Source organism: Netta rufina, assembly GCF_964035555.1.
Source record: "Netta rufina genome assembly, chromosome: 5".
NCBI lineage: Eukaryota > Metazoa > Chordata > Aves > Anseriformes > Anatidae > Netta > Netta rufina.
Window position 1 is genome coordinate 23,357,128 of NC_140128.1, and position 22,404 is coordinate 23,379,531.

The 22,404-nt window shown below is 36.2% G+C and overlaps 1 protein-coding gene across 5 annotated transcripts in view; it reads left to right on the forward strand.

The window, feature by feature from the left end:
* NOVA1 (NOVA alternative splicing regulator 1) overlaps nt 1-22,404 on the forward strand; it is a 150,348-nt gene that overhangs the window by 90,637 nt on the left and 37,307 nt on the right. For all 5 annotated transcript variants that reach the window (XM_084287598.1, XM_084287594.1, XM_084287595.1 and 2 more), the window contains exon 3: nt 21,460-21,626. In XM_084287598.1, coding sequence (XP_084143724.1) covers nt 21,460-21,626 — 167 coding nt within the window. The remainder of the gene's footprint in view (nt 1-21,459; nt 21,627-22,404) is intronic.

The window sequence follows — 22,404 nt, forward strand, 5'->3', positions numbered from 1 at the left end:
ATCCATTTGCTTTAATAATCCTCCAAGAATATGATGTTCCTTTTTGGCACTTAAAGAAGAATTATCCAGTGTAAATGCTGTGGTGGATTTACAACAAACTGTAGTTTTCTGTTTTTTTTTTCATGCCCTCCAGGTAACTGGTTAGTTGAGATATTGCAGTGTTTCTTAGCAAAGTTAGTGTTATCTTGCATATACTGTAAGCAGAAAAGTTAGTTCTAAATCGTGGGCTGTCTTAGGCAAGTGATGTCTCTGGGTATACCAGAATGTGATTAGATTACAGTTGAATTCTACAGTTGAAATGTCTTTGTCTTGTATGTTAAAAAGATACAGAATGAGCACATTCCCCAACCTATGAGCTAGTCTCATTGGAGATAATGTTTGAGTTCTAAAGATTTATCCTGTTGTACTCCCTGAGAGTTGCCTTCATTTAACCTTGGCTGTTCAGCCACACAGCATGTTTAGAACATAAACCATATAGATTTGAATAACAATTGTCTTAGAAGATACTCTTGAGTAAGTTGTGAAGTCCTCATTATTTCAATGTGGATATGCTAGTCTGTGTGTTAACCCAGTCGGTGAAGGAAGATCATTTTGGAAATCTGAAATACGCTTTTCATAGGAGCTTTGTGTGTCATACATTGTAGGTTGATATACATTAGGTAACTCAGCAGGATTCAAATTTGTGCTCAGGAATAATGACCTCTAATCTTCACTAGCACATGAGATCTCTGCGTGTTACAATTTCTTGCAAAGTCCTTCTATCTGATAGTAGTTAAATGTTGCTTGCAGTATCCCAAATGAGCATCAACCATTGGATTAATTTACATGCTACCTCTCTTACCACCTTGCAGTGACTGTATCAGAGAAATATCTTGAAGGGATTTCCCTTAGAATATAGTCAGCTCTGAATGAAATGCAATTGTAACAAGACACAATGATTCCATGTGTACTCTACTTTAGAAAATTTCACCTATTTGAGCTTATGGCCTCCACATTGTTTCACAGCAATCTAGTTTTAGGCATTCTGCTATTAAGGTACCATTTTTCTTAACTAGTGTTTTACCCCATAGTCTTTTCCAGTCTTTCTATATTTATTGCATTGTACATGGGGTGCTACTGAAAGAAGTCCCCAGGGTGTCTGCAAGGAAAAGGTGAAACTGCATTTGAAAGGAGCCTCTGCCCACTTTAGAAAACTTCAAGCTTTTTTTACTCAAATTTCTTGAGGATGATTGCTGTAGAGTATTTTGTCACTGGTTAGATCTGTAAGGAAAAGAAAGTAGAACAACTCCTCTGTAAGATCACAAAAACTGGGCAATTATGTCTTATGGGAGTCTTGCCCTGCTTTAGGAAACACTGCCTTTGAAGGTTGGTTTTTTTTTTTTTTTTTTTTTTTTTTTTTTTTTTTAATTGAAGAGAAAGATTTCACTCAAAGAAAAGGAATGAAGAAAAAAAAACACAATCTGTTTCTTGTCTCATCATTTTTCAGTCTTTGTAGAGGACTGAAACCTTGTTGTTCTTTGTACTGCCTGTATACACTTTTCTTTAGTATGGTTGTATAATATATTTATGGTTGTTTAGTATATTTAGAAATATACTTTTCTTTAGTATGGTTGTACTTAGGACAAAGTATTAAACAGCTACTAGGAATGAAACACTATAGCTGCTGCGCACGTACGGAAACTTATTCTTATCACCAAGAAACCAATGGTTATGTGATCCCATTTCTATCATTCATCCGTAAATATCTTCATTGGTATCATTTAACCATCTTGACACTTTGTAGTATGAGCATAGTAGCCTTGATTTTTAGGGTCTCACCTAACAGTAGAGCATTGGAATTCAGCTGCAGGAATCGAGCTTTGGCACTATTTTAGAGAGTTTCTGGACTCTCTCTTGGTGTGTCGTTTATACACTGTCTGTTTATAGCCCTTTCCTGTCGCAGTCCTATGAAACAGAATCCTAGTTAAAGTAGTGACATTGCACAAGCACATAGCTGACCCATCAAATAAGTGAAAAATATATTTCATGTTGGTATCTGTAACTTTGACAGAGATCAGTTCTGTAGATTTTACATATTGATAAAATTTGCTTTAGATATATTAGAAGGCATCTCAATAATGAGTAAGTAACACCACTTTATAATTCTGGTTTAATTCGCTGATATATTTAAATAAATAAACTAAAATAAATAGCAGTGTTGAGTTGCACCTGCGCCAAAACAGAATAAAGTTTATAATGCCAACCTCAAAGACTCTTGACTGGGTCATCACTGATGATATATTCTAATTATGTATGTGAGGAGCAGACATTAAAATAATTAAATACTGATACATAATCTGCAATGCTAACCTGGTGCAAGCTCAGGTGGAATGCTATGTATAATTGGTTTGGTTTGATTTTAAAGTTGGAAGAAAGTTAATGAGTAAAAGTATTTCTAATATAAAGTAGCACTGATTCTGTTATAATTTAATCATTTTAAAAGTTCAGGAAAGTGGCTTTTCAAATTTAATCTTACAACTTCTGTAGCTGTGATGATTGCTTATAAATGAACAGCTGCATCTTCATTGCCTCAGGCTTAAATTAAAGTCCCAAAGTCCCGTAGGTTTTGAATTCCATAGCACGTTAGCAAGAAACCCACAAATATAGAAAGGCTCATGTTCTTAGACTGAGCACAATCCCTGTAATATTCATGATTAGAAAGGCAAACAAAATATACCCTTACACCAAATGCTGCAGTGAAAACCATTGTATAAATTAAAACATAAAAAAAAAAATTATCATAATGTGACTATTGTTACCTTATTTTTCATTTAAAAACTTAAATTTTGGATGAATTTTTTCCATCAGTTTTGTTTCTCACAATTTAGTCATGCAAGTTTAAATAGCCCCCATTGTTTATGATGCTTTTTTCCCAATTTTTTTTCAATTTAGGGTTGATTTATGAACTCCACATTGCTTCTTCCAAATTGCACATATATAAATGCTGCAGTTACTCCTTTCTACTTTTATTTCTATCATTTTAGTAGCTTAATCATATCTAGAATCCTGCAGTGAGAAGTCAATTTTCTTAAAGTGGTATGAAAAGCTGTGAAAAATGCAGTGACAGGTAGGAACCTGGGAAGGAGAATGATCATGATCTCATAGTTCTTGATCACAAAACAAAACTCTCATGAATGTAATTCAGAGTGATCTTGGTATCAGAATGTGTTGTGACACTCAAAAAATTCCACCATGTACCTCCATCAGAAAAGGCAAGTTCAATACATGTGAATGAGGTCATCAGAAAATCTTCAATTTCCTATAGAAGTTGATATGTATTTTGTACATCTGACACGGTAGCTTAGTGCCCGGTATTTGTTTACTCTCCTGATGCCTCTGCAAAGCAGTTTGGAATCTTTTGCTAACATGAACCATGTTTGACAAATTGGTGAGGATCTCACAGATAATTATATTCTTACAAGTTTTGTAAAGATAGGCATCTGTGGACTGGTAAACGATGCTAGGAAGGCCCCCACTGAAGGAGGGCACCAGCATATGCCATTTGCAGTTCCTCAAAAATCAACAACTCAGGGAAAAGCTTCACTTAGCCTGTACTTTCTTACCTTCCTACACAGAAAGATGCAAATCTGCAGGGAAATAGGCATTAGTAATCTACTTTAATGAAATTAATTGGATATTTTGTTGTTTTTATCATGATTCTGATCTTGATTTTTCTCAGGAGTGGGAATGTATAATTTCTTATTTATCCATTGCTAAAATAAATTTCAGAACAAATAGGATTTTTTTTTTTTACTCCCATTCCAGGACATTTTATTGATTTTTCTAGAGAGAAACCTAAAACTAGGTTTGGAGGAAAGCAGGTAGATTTTAAAACATGACATAACTTACACTCAGTTAACAACAGCATTAGAAACAGTCCCCTTGCAGTCTCTAAGCTGTGAAAATGGATGTTTCCATTTACAAGTATACTGTAACAACTGAAGCATATTTCAGGAAGTGACTTGCTCTGAGTAGGTACAAATTCAAGTTACGGAAATGAATCTTGCTGCATGTAGCTGTAGCTACATGTATGTTCCAAAGCAATACAAGGTATCAGTGAAGTGTTTTTACTTTGTTTATGCTGTTCTGGCCATGAACTAGAACTACAAACTTTTTAATTCTAGACTAGATTAAATACTTCTTTAGGCTTTAACCTGAATGTGATTCTTCATTTATAATTGTTTGTAGTTGAAACTGTTTCAGTTTAGTGAGCTATGCCTTAAATTACTTTGTGTATACCTGCTCCCTGACAAATGCTAAACATACTTCAAATACCTCTATCAAAAAGGAGTGAAATGTGGTCATTCTTACATGCAATCAATTTTGCTTTAAAAATTTTGAATGAAAAAGTTAAGCAGTGTTTACTTCAGGGGATAATTATTTTGACTCTGTTCAGAGCAAAATGGTCAGAACGAATTACTGACTAATAAGTGTTCTGCCAGTGTAGTTATTTGAGTGATACGACTTTCTGCCTTTTCCTCAACTTTTACTCTTCCCGGTTGCTTGCCCTGCCAGAGGTAATTAGTCTCAACCTATATTAGATGTAGCTTATCTACTTTAATCTTAAGTAATACTAGTTAAGAGTTACTAAATTTCACCTGCCAGTGCCTTGAATGTACACATTTTAGAATTAGTCTTCCCATTCCATTTATTTTAATACAAGGCTTTTCATATTCTGAATGTTTCATTTTTTGTTTTAGAAAATAAAAGGTTAACTTTTATTTGCACTTAAAATGTGTTCTTGAAAAATGCACCCTGTTAGCATTTAAGTAACATCCCATTAATTACTTTATCAAGCCATCATAATGCACTTTTCTACAGATTAGCATCTTGTAGGTCATCATAGTATCATAGAATGCCTTTGGTTGGAAGGGACCTTAAAGGTCATCTAACTCCAACCCCTCTGCCATAGGGGAGTTGCCATCCACTAGATGAGGTTGGCCAGTGCCCCATCCAGCCTGGCCTTGAATACCCCAGGAATGGGACATCCACAGCATCTCTTGGCAACCTGTTAAAGTACCTCACTACCCTCAGAGTGAAGAATTTCCTACTCATGTCTAGTCTAAATCTATCCTCTTTTTCTCTTTTAGTTTAAGACCATTCCCTGTTGTCCTATCATCATGTACCTGAGTTAAAGGGTCTTTCTTCATCATTTTTGTAAGCCCCCTTTAAGTATTGAAAGACCACAATGAGGTCTCCCCAGAGCCTTCTCTGCTCCAGCCCTCTGATCATCTTTGTAGCCCTCCTCTGGACTTGGTTGACATCTTTCTTGTGCTGGGGGCCACAGACTCCAGCTGGGACCTCACTAGGCAGAGCAGAGGGGAATGATCACCTCCCTTGGCCTGCTGGCCACTCCTCTGTTGATGCAGCTCAGGATGTAGTTGGCCTTCTGGGCTGCAAGCACACACTGCTGGCTCATGTTGAGCCTTTCATCCACCAGAACCCCCAAGTCCTTCTCTGCAGGGCTGTTCTCAATGAGTTCTCCCAGTCTGTGCTCATGTTGGGGATTGCTCCGACCCAGGTGCAGCACCTTGCATTTGGATTTCTTGAACATCATGCTGTTTACATGGGCCCACTTCTCCAGCTTGTCGAGGTCCCTATGGATGGCATCTCTTTCTTCTTTGGTATCAACTGCACCACTCAGCTTGGTGACCTCTGCAAATATACTGAGGGTGCACTCAATCCCATCATCTATGACATAAATGAAGATATTGAAAAGAACTGGTCCCAAGACTGTCCCCTGAGGGACATGGCCCATCACAAGTCTCCAGCTGGACATAGAACCATTGAGCACTACTTTCTGGGTGTGGCCATCAAGCTAATTCCTTATCCACCAATGGTCCACCTTTCAAATTTAGAAATTAGGATGTGGTGTGGTAACATTTCAAAGGCCTTGCAGAAATCCATCAGTCTGTCCATCAGACTGACTGATGATATCAGTCAGTCTTCCTTTGTTGGCTAATGCAGTTACTGCATCATAGAAGGCCACCAGACTGGTCAGGCACTCTTTGCCCTTGGTGAAGCCATGCTGGCTGTCCTGGATCACCTCCTTATCCTGCCTGTCTCTTAACATTGCTTCCAGGAGGATTTGTTTTATGATCTGCCCAAGCACAGAGGTGAGGCTCACCAGTCTGTAGTTCCTTGGGTCTTCCTTTCTACCCTTTTTAAAAGTGGGAGCAATGTTTCCCTTTTTCCAGTCACTGGGAATTTCACCTGCCTGCCATGATTTTTCAAATATGTTGGAGTGTGGCTTATACCTAAGCCACCTAAAATCTCTGTGCTTGTCTGCTTGCTTTTTAAGAAAAAGTTCTGTTGGCGGTGGTTTTTCTTTTCCTCTGAGATGTGTTTTGGCTGTGGCTGATAATATTTTTTTAAAATTTCAGAGTTAAGAATTGTAAGCCACTGATTAGATATGGAATGTGCCCTTGAAGTTTGTGGGAGAGACATGATGAAAAAACTGTTTAACTTCATTTGTAATTTTTGTTTTATAAAATACAAATAAGTGGCATGAAAAATAAAAATGAAATTGTTGTGTCATACAGAAGATGCATATTTATTATTCAGCATATTATTTTGCTAAAAAGAGATGTTAAGAAGCAGCTTGGTGAATAATGAATTGAAAGCTTATGAAAGCTTAAGACTCAACAAGAAATCAGGTTTTTGAGGCAAGAAAAAGCCATTATCTTCATTGGTAGGTGATGTTGAGTGAATAACAGTCCTGGGCAGAGGACTGTTATGCTATATACCCCTCAGGTGTATAAATGCTTTGCATCATTTTCACACACGTGTCCATCTTTATATACATGTATATAAAAGCATATGTTTCTATCTTAATCTTGTTTGGCTTGCTAATGCATGTGAAAAATTGTACTTGATCTGGATTAATAATGCCACCTGAAACTGTCACAATTTTAGAGGTAGTATAAGAGGATCACCACTTACTCTGAGGCAGTTGTTTTTTTGGGGGGGGGGGGTTGGGTAGGAGATCATATGGTTTCAGGAGTGTATCTCGCTGGCCAGTGTAGTGGCACCACTGTAGGAGTGGTGCCTGCCCTAAGGCACTAAGTTCTGTGATAGAAGCAGTAGTAACAAGTGATGTGGGAGGTTTGGGATGGTGATGGTATTGTCTCTTCCCTCAGGATGACTAGGCTGAGGGAAGAGACAATTCCTAACACATACATGTGTAAGGCTTCCCTGTTACTGAATTAAAGTAGCTATATTAGCATCACTGCTTTAGAGTTGGGGAAGGAAACAGACATGATTGTTGAGGGCTGGGCTGTTCCTTGTGGAGAATTCATACAGCAAAATAGTACAGTGTAAGTACCATTCTCAAAATTCATTTTCTGATTTATAGGTCTGCTGCCTTTTTATAGAAAAAAGTATAGGCAAACATAGAAGAGAATTTTATGTGTGTTCTTGTTGGTAGAGAGTCTGCATTTTAGAGGTCAGCATTTCTTTTCTCCTTGCCTATTCAGGAGAAGTCTAGGGTTTCTCAGTGAAGTTTATCTTGCGTTACTACATGGCAGGGCCATAGAGGAGTATCTGAGAATCAGCAGCTTACACAGGTGCATCAGAAATTCCAACTCATGTGGAGGCTTCCAGCAAGAAGAGCAGTGGGAAAACTGCTGCCTTGGGGTCACCTGAGACTCAGGTTCCTTCTTCGCCACTGGTACCTGAGGTGTTATTATGCACAGGATTCTCAGCTTATAATTTAATTTAGGGGAAGATTTATTCTTTGGGCATTTATATAGTAATTTTATTTCAGGTATCTTTATTTATATCATGTTATTTTACACAGATTGTTTGTGCTTTTAGGCAGACACAACTTGAATTTGTGTAGTGTCCTGGTTTCAGTTAGAACAGAGTTAATTTTCTTCCTAGTAGCTGGTAGAATGCTATGTTTTGGCTTAGGATGAGAAGAATGCTGATAACACCCCGATGTTTTAATTGTTGCGGAGCAGTGCTTATACCAAGCCAAGGACATCTCAGCCTTTTGCTCTGTCCTGCCAACAGGCAGGCTGGGGGTGCAGCAAGAGCTGGGAGGGGACAGACCCAGGACAGGTGACCCAAACTAGCCAAAGGGGTATTCCATACCATCTGACGTCATGCTAAACAATATATAGGGGTGGCTAGCCGGGGGGAGGGGGCCGGACTGCTCGGGGTTAGGCTGGGCATCGGTCAGCGGGTGGTGAGCAATTGCATTGTGCATCACTTGTTTGTACACATTATTAGTAGTAGTACTATTATCATCATTGTATTATTATTATTATTATTATTATTATTATTATTATTATTATTATTATTATTATTATTATTATCCTGTCTTATTAAACTGTCTTTATCTCAACTCATGGGCTTCACTTTCCATTTCTCTCCCCCGTCCCAGAGAGGGAGGGGGGAGTGTGAGCGAACGGCTGCGTGGTGTTTAGCTGCCGGCCGGGTTAAACCACGACATGTAGTTATAATATTCTCCTTGCAAAGTGAAGGTAAATGTTTCCTCAGTCTTCCAGGGAAGGTTTTCTAACCACAATGTTGGTGTGTGATCATATTGGATCATCCTCACCTTTTCTTACTTTTTATTATCAGTCACTTATTAACCTGACAGTCTCCATCAGAAACAGTACCTTGTATGATTTCATGTTAGAAATAATTCTTATTTTTAGCTGATCAAGATCTCTCCAGTTTGATATACTGGAAGATCAGCAAGTGTCTGCTATGTAAATAATAAGCACATTTAAGTATGTTAAAAGATTTCTGTTAGGCTATGTAGAAAATTCTAAATCAGAACCTGACAGAAAAATCTGCCTTTCAGTTTCAAAAAAGGAAGCTACAGGATTTCCATTTGAAAGAGTGAAATAAGAGAAAAAAAACAAAAACAAAAACACAAAACTCAGTCCTAAAATAGTTTTAGGATTTGGATGTAATGCAAGAAAATGTATGATTTTAAGGCTATCTAGAATCTGGTGTTTTATTTATCTGCTTATGCTTATCTGCTTCATTCAGAACAGAAATGTGGAGAACGATGAAACCTACTTAGAGTAGATTCAGTCCAGGTTCTTATTTTGCAATCAGATTTATGTTGGAGACATTACCTATGGAGTTCAGTGACTTCAATGGCAGTATCTGTAGATATAAGGATCTGATAATGACGTTGTGGCTGTTAATGTTTTGACTGCACGTGTTCCAGATCAGTTCTGACACCATTCTGATTTTAAATGGGATTGCTTTGGCCTTCTGTTCAAAATTGTAGGAAAAACATCTTGTCTTCAGCCCTGCTCTTGATCAGAGAAGTAGCACGAGCTAGTTGTCTAGATTCCCTCAAATCTACTAATCTAGTGCTGAACTGTGGGAGTATTTCTAAATAATGAATCGTGGCATAAATCATTTGAAAATAAGAGTTGAGAATACTTGTAACATGATTGACCCCCCCAAAAAAAAGTTCCTGTGTAGACATGTCTGTGGTACTAAAAGAAGACCTTTTGTTCACTTAAAACTATAATATTTCTGAGAGTGAAGGGGTATGGAGGAAGGTAAAGATTACAACCCTCTTCAACATTTTTCTTTTTTTTCTGTGTAGTTTTTATAACAGAATATGTCCCCCCCCCCAAAAAAAAAATCAGCAAGATATTTAGCTCATCAGTACTAAGTTTGCCAAGGCCATAATATCTACCTAAACTACTGAAAAAGTAATTTTGTACAAGAATGAAAATAGTTCAGCAAATATATTTAAAGCAGGAATTTGTGTGCTGAGGATAAAGTAAGTTCCTTATAAAATACTTCTGCTTACTTAACGTTTCGTACTCCTTTTTATTGTGGATTTTTATATGACAAAATGTTTGTGAATTTATATAAATCAGCTGGTGGGTGGAAATCATTCTGGTATCTGCTTTTGGAGGGAAACCTTTCTTTTTTCCCACTGAACACTAGTTTACCTCTTACTGCACCATTTTTACATGCTGCCTTAATCCTACACCCAAAGGCTAATTTTAAAGGTGGTACATTTATACATTTATGGTAATTATTATAGTTTTGGTATTTAAAATAGTTCAATGTTTATGTTGTAGCTGTCTCTGGAAAACAATACTGTTAGATGTGTACGCAGTGAGTCTTTGAGGAGCCTATTGTCTAGTCTAAGCTAATAATCAAATCTCCATGTATAGTTAAGGGGAGAGCTGTGCGTCATTGATTCCATCCTAAAATGGATTGGATATATTATTCATGGAGGTCCCTGCCAAACAGCTATCTTGGATTTTGTGTAATTTTAGAAAGTTATATTTATGGGAACATAACATTCATAGGGGGAAAAAAAAAAAAAAAAAAAAAAGACATGCTATAACAGGCTTACAATCTGGAAGCCAGGAAGGAAAACAAAAATAATTGTAGTGTACTGTAGTGCTTGGGCAGTAGTTACAAACAGCTCCTACCTGTTAATCCATATAAACCCTGGATTAGAAGTCCATTACTGGGGAGCAATGAATTTAATTTAACATGCAACAGCAAAGTTGTGTGTCTGTGTTCTCACACATTTGAATATGCATGTTGATATGTGTATTTTAATGACCTCATCAAAATGGGAGTTCATCCTGCTTTTCAAACAGCATTCTTCCTACTCTGAAAACATAAATATGTGTGCATTGCTGTCTCTTATATTTCTGGATTGAGATGTAGAGTAATCCATACAATACAGTTGCTATGTACTATATGTCAACATTTTATCCTTACATGGAATGACCTTTTTTCTGTGGAGTTAATCTTCAACACTATAGATAAAGCCAGTTTCTTGCAGGATCATGAATTAAAAAGGATTCAACAATAAGTATACTGTTAAAAAAAATTGTTTGCATGTTCACTTCAATTTTTACTTTCAAAAATATTTAAAACATACCTGTAACTACCAATATTTTATAGTGTACAAGTATGAGAAATTTCTTTCTTAAATAGAATCTCTAAATTTACAGTATAGTTTATTTACTTGAAATGTGGTATTTACTTCTTCCAAACAGATATGTAGTAATGAATATATTTGGTGATTGTATTTCTTGAGCAACTGACCGTATCTAGAAATATTTTCCAAAGCTTTTCACAGGCTTTTAAACTGTGAAACCTGATAAATATTTTTGAGGAGAAAAACTCCCTTAGTGATTTGAACTGTTATCACTCTGTAAGATGCATCAATTCCTACAATTTCTTAAAGTATATTTTACTGTTTAAATTGGTGTTTTTTTCCTTCTTTTAGTAATTGTGTGTGTAGGAGTCACTATTAACAAAGGTTCATATTACTATAGCGTAGTGTAAAAGCTGTAATTGCCAACCTAACATTGCTTTGCATGAAAAATATTCTTAAGTGCTTTTGTTGATGACAGTTTATTTAACCTGTTTACCTTAACAATTTGGGAAGTAGAAGGAAAAATTCATAGGAAGTTGTTTCCCCAGATACTTTTGGTGAAGTTTTTATTTGACAAAAAAAATCAGCTAAATCTAAAAAAATTAAAAAATAAATTCTTTATCTCTCTGTAACTGCTTTTACTATTACATATTTTGACCAAAACAATACAAGATATTTAATTTGGGTTGAAAATTTTGTGATGGAGTCAAGTGGGGTTTGATTTTGTTTGAACAGTAGAGTTTTTATTTTCTAGAAACGTGCTTGCTTCCCAAAGTATAATTAGGCTGTGCACCCTCTCACTGCTTTCTCTCTGTTAGTTAGATGAAAAACGATCAATCCTTCATAATACTGTAGAAAGAGGTAAAGGCCACAGACTTTTTTTTTCCTGTTTTGAGTTAATTTCATAAGCTTTTGCAAGTGGAAACTACAGTTGTTTCATGAATAAATCTTAGACAAAAGGAGTTATAATCCCTTGTTTCCTGTCTTATACATAACAGTATAGTATTAGTAATTCTTCATCTCCCTTTATATGTTTTTTTTTTTTAAATTAACATTAAATCCTTAGCTGATATACAACAAAACAGATTTTGTTCAAAGGATTGTTTGCTTTCAAGATGACTCATTATCCTCTCTAAACCTTTATTAATTGTTTTTTCTTTAATTGTTTAATTGTTTATTAATTGTTTTTTCTTTATTTTTTTCTTTAAAAAAGAAAAAAAATAATTTCCTCATTTTCTTTCTCACAAAGAAATAATACATTTGTTTGGATTTACAACTATGTTAAACCTGGATTAATGTAATTCACATGTGACCTGAGTGCAATGGACTATAAGCTTGAAGTTTCCATATAACTCTGTAAACTCATATACTTCATAGCATTTTTCAATTTGATTCCTTTCAGTATCTGGATTGTACTTCAGAGGTCACATATTCAGTAACAATAATACCCACCTGTATACTATTTATTTTAAAATGTATGTGCACATATGTGTGTGCACCTAAATTTATGAATGGGTGTAGGTATATATGCAAGTTGAAAAACTGCAGTTATCTTCCAGTCTACTTCCAGAAGAAGCCAAACTGAAGTTATGGAGTCTGTGAATGTTTACTGAGACATCTGTATGTATCTGATGTATTTTGAACTTACATCAGTGTGTTTAAGAGTCTTTTTTTCTCGTTTTAACGTTGTAATTGATTAAAACTTCGTAGTTTTATTTTGACAAGCTGTTATTTTGACATATGTACCGCATATGTGGTACATCAGACTGAAGCACTTGTAGCCAAGTTTAGTGTTCTGGCTTGATTTCTTGTGGTGTTGAAGTTCCAAGTCATACTAGGGCATCCTCTCATACCCCACTACAGGAGTGGGGCACAGTGGGGGCACACACTGCAGTACTCCATTTTGCTCTTCACAGATACAGGTGAGGACCTGGGATGGTAGTCAGATTGGGATTTACAGTTGAGTGATAGCCTTCTCTGAGATTTAATTAGCTAACCATTTTGGCCACTTTTGGGTGTGCCACACCTAAAAGACAATATGTGATCAATATGGACGCAGCAGTCTGCTGTTTCTGCTAAAGCCAATAAAGCTTCCTGTGAACTAGGACACCTGATAAGAAAATATTAGAGGACTGATGTTAGAGTTATTTTTGTAGATTTCAGTATATCACGTGCATAGATTGCATGTGCTTGGTAATCATCACATCTGTTAATATGTTTCAAGAAGTAGGCCACTTATACATAATTTAACTTTTTCCTTTTATTAGATGCTTGACTCACATAAAGTATAATGTAGCTGCAGAAAACATTAATAGTTAGAATTTCAGGGGGTGTAATTGCAGGTGAAACATTAAAGGGAAGTTTCTTTCTTAAAGAAGAATGGAGCATTAGTTAAGCTGAATGTATCTAGTTAATCTGTACTTGAAAATTCAAGTTAAGGATGCCCTTGATTTATGAGAGATACATCGGGAGGATTCTTAGAGAGGGCCATGTTTATTTCTTTTTGAATTCTTAGATTTCCTTCAACTAGATTGTTCTCTTTGCTTTTGCTATTTTAATTACTTGGTGAGGAAAAGTTAAGTTTTACTCCCTATTTTTGTATATGTTCTGTGAAGTCTATCAGGGAAGTAAGGTTTGTGCTGAGAGAAATGTCTTTGTAATAATGATGGCAACACACTCTGAATTAAGACCAATTAATTCTGTCTTAAGAAATGAGGGTACAAGGGAAGCAGGGAGACAAGGATCAAAGTAGGGAACTTCTTTGTTGAGCTTCCTATGACATTTAGCACAGAAGTGGGATGTTCTTACGTGTTGCATTTAAGGATGTGTACATTTATCATGTGTATAACATTTTTTTCTACATCTATTTAAGGTATGAAATACTAGTAATGCATTTGAATAAAACACATTATTTTTATTGTCTGGTTTTCATTTGCTGAGGTTTTATGCAATTGCAAAGAGGAAATGTTAGATGCAGGGAACAGTTTATCTGATTTTCATGTTAAGATCATTACTGGCAATTTAGTAAAGACTGGTTATTTTGCATTGCTAGGGTATGGTGTCAGAGCACAATTGTATTTTACCAGGAGCTTTAGAAAGATCATTTTCAGGCTGAAACACTTGCTGGCTATGTTAGAACCCCACTGTAGAGGCCCTTTGATCATCAGTCAGAAAAATACACATATAAGATGCTAGGGTTAGCAGACTGCTGTACTGTGATTTATCAAATAAAACGCTTAATGCAAATCAGCTGATCAGAGATTGTAGTTTAGCCTTTCAGTTACTTAAAGGCTTAGCTCTGTCCCCTCTGTCAGGTTTTCCCTTTCAGTGACAAAGAAATTGGCATGGTACGCTGGAAAAATATAAGGAGATTTAATTAGGAGAGGCATTGGAGTTACCCTGCACTGATAATGTGTTGTGCCTGTTTAGGTTTTCAAATGCTTTTTAAGACTGATATCAAAGCCCAATAAAAATCTTATAGTCATATGTGGTGGTTTTACCCAAACATTCCTTTCTGAAAGGTACAGTGTGTTTCCCAAAATATTTCAACTAAGGTTTGTAAAATACAGAAGCACATTTAACTTTTAGTGAGTGTTTCTGTGAATATGGTGGAACATTTACTTACTGAATCAGAGCCTTGAAAGAAACACTTAAAGCTTAATGGTACCATATATAGATAGATGTATTCCTGTGAAGAATGGAAATAAAAGCATTGAGAGCATCATGTTGCTGTGTCCTTCATCCTACTGCATATCTTGTGTTTATTTTAATGGTTGTTTTAAAAGCTGTATCAGTTGTCTAATAAGTAGTAACCTTCTCCTATTAAAAGCTTGTGTGTGGGTTTGAAATTTCAGAACTGGATTTAAAATGTGATTTATAAATTGGTGGGATGTACTTGTCAAAGGATGTTTGCCAGAAGTAAAGTTTTAGGGATGGAAGGAAAAACAAATAATGAAAATAGAGTTAGTGAAAGATGTTTTAACTTTTAGGCCTGGCCAACTTACTAGATATCAAATCAGGATTCTGTTTGCTTACATTTAAATAGGTTTACTTACATTTAAATAGGAGCCTAACTTACATATAGGAGCCTACTTACATATAAAATGGAGCCTAAAAGCTGCTAATGCTTACATATTTCTCTCTCTGCATGGAACTGTAATTTAAGTCTATTTTCATGTTCAACAGGTAGGCCCTATAAATTGTCTCCTAAAAGCAAGCAAGCACAAGCCTGATTCAGATTTTTTTTTTTTTTTTTTTTTTTTTGCATTATTTTTATGAATCTATTTTTTGGTGAGCAGTATTATAGGTAGGCTTTCTTGTACACTTAGACTCTGCCCCTTTTATTTTATAATAACGAGTTAAAACATACCTTTGCAAAATTAAGTTGAATTCTGATGTAAGAGGAATTCTGCTCTCATAAAAGTAGAGCAAATATTGAGTAATTACTTGTGTTCCTTAAAAACAAACACAAAATTATGGTAACAACTTCAATAATAGCATATATGTAGATACATATATGTAGATACTGTTTTTTTCTAATTTACAGTCACATACAAACTTATGTCATGGAGTTTAGTACTAATGAATAGACATAAAAATATATATATTTTAATGTACAAGGATGATGACCACCTAATCTGCATTTATTAATTTTCTGTGGCAAAGATATTTTCTTGTATACAAAGATATTTTCTTGTATACATTTTATTTCTTCATATGTAAAAGAAAATACATCATACATGACACCAACTCTGATCTGATATCTAAATAATTAAAAAATAATTTTATTTTGACAACATTTGCACCAAAAAAAAAAAAAAAAAAAAGTAAAGACTGACTATTTGGTAGGTTAGCTTTCTCTAAAGCAGTTTTTTAAAAAATTAGATTTGTATTTTCAATACATATTTTGAAAATTATATGACAAGAATTATGCATATAGTTGGCTCACCTTTTTTCGCAGAAATTTGCAAAAATGCTTAGGACTGTTAAATGACTGAAAATAAATAATCTGACAGTTTACTTTAGACAGTAATGGAGCCTAAAAGCTTTTCTAAATGACAGAAATCTTACCAACTTTAGTGATTCATAGACTTATTTTTTTGTGCAGGTTGGTCATATAGCTGGCAGTTTTCCTTTTGCTTGACTCTTGTAAATTATTGTACGCTGTTATGTGAGTGAAAAGCCATTAGAGTTGTGTGAGGGAATATGACAACATCACTTCAAAAGATTAAAGCAATTGCCAACTGTACGTGTACACAGTTTCTCCAGACTCCTTTTCTTTTTAACTTTTTTTGTTGTTTGTTTCAGTACAAATCATATGGTTTAACCCTCAAAGAAAATGGGCTGCTATGGTGAGACATTTTAACTAATTGGATCTTACCTAATGTGGACTGGGCTTTTGCACGATTCTATTTCTTCATGGAGCAGTGATTTCCACTTACTGCATCCTGGTTTATACATGCTAAAACTGTGTTTGGTCTGTAGTATGACTTATACTACAGACTGTAGTGTACTGTATGTGTATGTATGTGCTGTATGTGTACCATACAGCATGCTCTGAAAGAGCACTGACAGTAGCATGCTGTTTAGTCACAGGGCCAAGTCCAATGAAATTCTTGTTTAGTACTGTCTGTTTTCCTTTCATATGTTTTGACAGCAGTCATCCCTGTTAAGTGCTTTCCATATCAGACTCCAGCAGCTTGGATGTAACCTGATCTGTGTTTTGTTTCAGTGTGTCGTCTGCTGACCTAGAGAACACTTGCATTAGCTACATTGATCAATCCACATCACATCTCATTATTTAGGAGACAATTAATACTGCAGCACAAAGACTCCCCAGAGCATTTTCTTAGAACTGGATTGCTTTACACAGAAACCACAGGAGTTTGCAAACGGAGGAGGGAGCCAAGTAGGGGGGAGGGGGGAGGGGGGGGGGAACAAAAAACAACAAAAGCATCAAGAAAGCTACATCTAGGAACCAAGTTGCATTTAATGTGGTGACTTCCACTTAGGCCATTCAAACTCCCTTTTTAAAGGGGTGTCATGTGGGAGGGGAAAAAAAGGTTGTATTTTGAAGCTGACTTCTGAAAAGCCATTGTAACTGGTCGCATAAATGTTTTTAAAATCTTGCTATTGACAAATATACATTTGATTGTGACCCAAATATAGCATGCTGTTCAGAGTATAATCAATTTAACTTTAGATTTAATCTCAAGGATTATTAACCTTGCAGCTTTTGAAATACTGATTGACATGGTTTAATCCTAATTATTTTTAAATAACTTTTTAATAGAGAAAATACTGTTTGTTTATTGTTATGTCAGCTTGGCTCTAGAGCTACTTTCAGGAAGTTGGATTTCAATGTTGCCTGATATTGTTTGTTTAAAAAACATCTGTGCAAGGTGTTGAATGTGTATGAACACAGTTACTGAGCAGGCAGAGCTCTTAATGTGCTGCTTCACCTTTAGGAAATGCAATATTTTATCTCTAGAGACTACCCATGTTAACAGATAAGAAGCATTTACTAATGAAAACAATTTGTTCTTGCAGATGACTAAGGCTGCTGTACCGTTCTCCTTTACAGACTTTGTTGCTGTTTTGTAAAGAGCATATCTTTGTATGTATTGATAACGATAGATATTAAAGACATAAGATTCATAGGAAGGGAATTTTAAGGAGGAGGTTACTTCCCTGATACATTTCTCCTGTCCATGTTACTGTCTATGACTCTGCAGATAATGATAATGAAGCCCAATGACATGTAGTGAACTTCAGAAATCCTTGCAAACCTATTAATATTTGCCACATCATTATGTTGTAATTTTCATTTGTTTAGATAGGGTGAATGAATTTTTCATGTGAAAAGATTCATGTGAGATTGTGTCAATAACTTTTACTAGGAATATGACAGAAATAAGACTAGTATTCTTTATGGTAAGTCCGTGACTCAAATTTATCATTTTGGTTTTCCCCCTCTTACCTTGAAGCAAAATGTGCACAGCATTGATTAGGGATATACATTTGGCATATCTTTGTGTACTATTATTATTAAATTTACAGGAATACACTAATGTCATGATAGTTCATGTTATAGTTTTTTTTTTTCTGTTAGTATTCTACTTTTATTTCAAGGTACAAACATGATGATGAAAAACATTAATTTTAATATGTTGGAAATGCATGCAGCACATTTAATTTCAAAGCAATTTTACCTGGATATCCAGATTGTCTTGTTTTGGTATGTCTGCAGGGCAAAAGTCAAAACTACAATTCCTCCTCCTAAGTTTCATTTTTCCATAAGCACCTGTTAGGCCATGTTTTTCAAGTCAAAACTCATTCTGTCAAACCTATTCAAGTGGTTTGATATATAGAATACAGAATGTGGATCGTTTCAGTGCAGTGCTATACATATATCCTTCTCAGTGTTTAAAAAAATAATAATAAAAAAAAAGGATTCGAAACCTTTTTGCTATTCAGTGAAGCCATACAAAATAATCTAAAACCATCTTAGTCAGAAAAAGTAAACAAAGGCTTTCTGAGTATTTCTGCAGGGGTAAAATTGGAGTTTTCCTTGGACATTCTGTAGATCTTTGTAACAATAATATCAAAGAAATAAGGACTGGTTGTTCTTGCAACACAAACAGACCAATTTCAGTTTGGAAAAGGATTATGTAGCAATGTAGGTTTTGTTTAAGCTTTTCTGGGGAATTATAACCTAAGCTACAATGACTATTAAACGCTTGATAAGATACATGGGGTTGCAAATTCTGTGAGCTACTATGCAAAAGATGTGATAAACATGATATCTCAGACTGTCTTCCCCTAGGCTACAGGGTTAAGTGAGTGATTGTAAGAGTCAATGAAATTAAAGGGGAAAGTAAGTAATACTGAGACAAGGAAAAAAGGAGCAATGGCCAATACAAGAAAAAGAAAGTGCCTCAGACTAGAGAGGAGAATTGCGCAGATAGAGAGGAGATTGGAGTTATAGAGCAGAATATAATTGCCAGAACAGAAAACCACATAACACTGAAATCACTGATTACACTTCACAGTGTTTGGGAATGAGGAATGTTTTTAAGGACTGTTTTTCGTGAGTGCTATTTTTATAAATGAGTATGGAAGGGCAAGGGGGAAGCATGCAGTGTTCCCCTTCATTGCCACCAAAGTCCTAGTATTCATAGGATATCCAGAGTTGGAAGGGACCCACAAGGATGATCAAGTCAAACTCCTTGGTCCCCAAAGAACTACCCAAAAAATAACATCCTATGCCTGAGAGCATTGTCCAAACACTTCTTGAACTCCAGCAGGCTCGGTGCCATGACCACTTCCCTGGGGAGCCTGTTTTAGTGCCCCACCACCCTCTTGGTGAAGAATCTTTTCCTGATATCCTGCCTGATATCCTCCTGCCTGAAGCCCCTGTCACAGCTTCAAGCCATTTCCTTGTGTCCTATTGCTTGTGACTAGAGGGAAGAGATCAGTTCCTGCCCCTCCACTTTCTTCATGAGGTTTCCCCTCAGTCTTCTCTTCTCCAGGCTGAACAAACCATGCAACTTCAGCTGCTCCTTGTACATCTTGCCCTCCAGACTCTTCACCGTCTTCATAGCCCTCCTTTGGACCCTCTCTAACAGTTTTATGTCTTAGACTGTGCACACAAAACTGCACACAGTACTCAAGGTGAAGCTGCACTAGCACAGAGCAAAGCGAGAACACATGCGTTCTTACACATAGAACAAATACTTATTTCACATATTAGATATATTTGCCAAGTGCATAATATCTTTCCATAACCTTATAATCACAGAATCACAGAATTTCTAGGTTGGAAGAGACCTCAAGATCATCGAGTCCAACCTCTGACCTAACACTAACAGTCCCCACTAAACCATATCCCTAAGCTCTACATCTAAACATCTTTTGAAGACTTCCAGGGATAGTGACTCCACCACTTCCCTGGGCAGCCTGTTCCAATGTCTAACAACCCTTTCGGTAAAAAAGTTCTTCCTAACATCCAACCTAAAACTCCCTTGGCGCAACTTAAGCCCATTCCCCCTCGTCCTGTCACCAGGCACGTGGGAGAACAAACCAACCCCCACCTCTCTACAGCCTCCTTTAAGGTACCTGTAGAGAGCAATAAGGTCGCCCCTGAGCCTCCTTTTCTCCAGGCTGAACAAGCCCAGCTCCCTCAGCCGCTCCTCGTAGGACTTGTTCTCCAGGCCCCTCACCAGCTTTGTTGCCCTTCTCTGGACCCGCTCAAGCACCTCGATGTCCTTCTTGTAGCGAGGGGCCCAAAACTGAACACAGTACTCGAGGTGTGGCCTCACCAGAGCCGAGTACAGGGGGACGATCACCTCCCTAGCCCTGCTGGCCACACTGTTTCTTATGCAAGCCAGGATGCTGTTGGCCTTCTTGGCCACCTGAGCACACTGCTGGCTCATATTCAGCCGACTATCCACCATCACTCCCAGGTCCTTCTCTGCCTGGCAGCTCTCCAACCACTCATCTCCCAGCCTGTAGCTCTGCTTGGGGTTATTGCGCCCCAGGTGCAGGACCCGGCACTTGGCCTTGTTGAACTTCATGCAGTTGACCTCAGCTCATCGGTGCAGCCTATCCGGATCCTCCTGCAGAGCCTTCCTACCCTCAAGCAGATCGACACACGCACCTAACTTGGTGTCATCTGCAAATTTACTGAGGGTGCACTCAATGCCCTCGTCCAGATTATAAGATGGATGCTTAGAAGGTAATCTTATAGATTCTAGATATCTTACATGAGTGGTGTTCAGCATTAGCTATATTAACAGAAGTTCTTGAAACGTAAGTTGTGGAGAATGAACTAGCTATTTAGTAGAGGCTTTCATGATTTCCATCTGCTAAATCAGATAAAATACAGCTCCAGGTATTTAGTAAATAGTTACTGCAAGGTTGTTTTATGATGGGAAAGTTATAAAAGACAAAGTGGGTACTCAAATATATGAATTCAGTTGGCCTTGAAAGGTCTTGCTATAATGATCTGTGGCTGTTTCAAGAAATGATCTAATAATGTCTACCCTAAATCAATGTGTTTGCAGTTTAGGTGATCATTACAAAAGTGTATTTCAAGTTCATCTATAATATAGGCTATTACGTTCATCCTTGTGTTCACTAGAAGTTCAAGGCCAAAGTCATTTAAAAGACGTATTCTGTAAAGACTTCTTAAATTTTCCTATATTTCCAATTGAACCTAATATTTTCTTCTTTTATTTTTCTAAGTTGTTATGAATGCTCTTTTATCCAGGCTGAATTGGAATGTTACGTGTTTATGGGATCTACATAAATAGGAGTTATGTTTTCAGATCATCATTGTGTTATCTTTTGGAAATCTCCTCCTTTGTTATTGTGTTTATAGATTTTCTTTCACTCTTTTCACTTTTGTGAAAAGTTTTTCACAGTTGTTTTTTCACTCTGCTTTTGAGTGTCATATTTATGAAATAACGTATGTAGTTCATAAGATCAGATGAATCCATTCTATTCAGGTCATTTTTTATTTTTATTTTTTGCAGGTACTACAGAGCGGGTGTGTCTGATCCAGGGAACAGTCGAAGCACTAAATGCAGTTCATGGCTTCATTGCAGAGAAGATTCGAGAAATGCCTCAAAATGTGGCCAAGACAGAGCCTGTCAGCATCCTACAGCCTCAGACCACTGTTAATCCAGACCGCATCAAACAAGTGAGTTTTTGGTTGGGAATAGAGTCACATCAGCTCCTTAAAAATAGCTTCCTTTATAAAAATTTTATAAAACTTTAAAGCTGCAAGGGGTCAACGTAACACATTCTTTCAGAAAATGTTATTTTACCCTTTAGTAATTTACTGGTCCTTATTTTTCCTTATATTTGTTCCATGTTTCTCAGCAGTTCTTTTAGTGTCTTACAAATTTCAGTGCCGTGTGCTAATGTGTTTCTTTCATAAACTCTTTTTCTTCGCTGTGTAAGGTAATAATCCACACCTAGGTTTTAGCCGAAAAGGATCGCTGAAGTTCTAACTTAAAAATATGAACCTCTTTGTAAATCTTTAGAGTTACTCAAACTCTAGAGTTACTCATGGAATTAACTGAATGTTTTCTACTTTTATGTATCTAAAATAAAACAAAAAATGTCAATTGTATTTTAGACCCTCTGATAGATACTTTAAAATCTTATGTGTAAGAATTTTGAAAATATAAATATAATTTATTTGGAATGTTTGCTATTACTCATTTGCTGTTATTTTTGGCATCTTTTTGCCTGGTTTACACTGACTTCTTTTAATATCTATAGGACATGCAAAATATATTTTCAAGGTATCATTGGTCTAGTGTTTTCTCTAGTTCATTACAATTTCCAGAACAATTTTAATTTAAAAAAATAGTTTCCTGTAAGGAGAATGTGAAATATATTGTATAGAATTTTAAATAAATGATTTTCCAGTTTATTAAGTAAGAAAAAGATTAAGAAAGAAATGAGTGAAC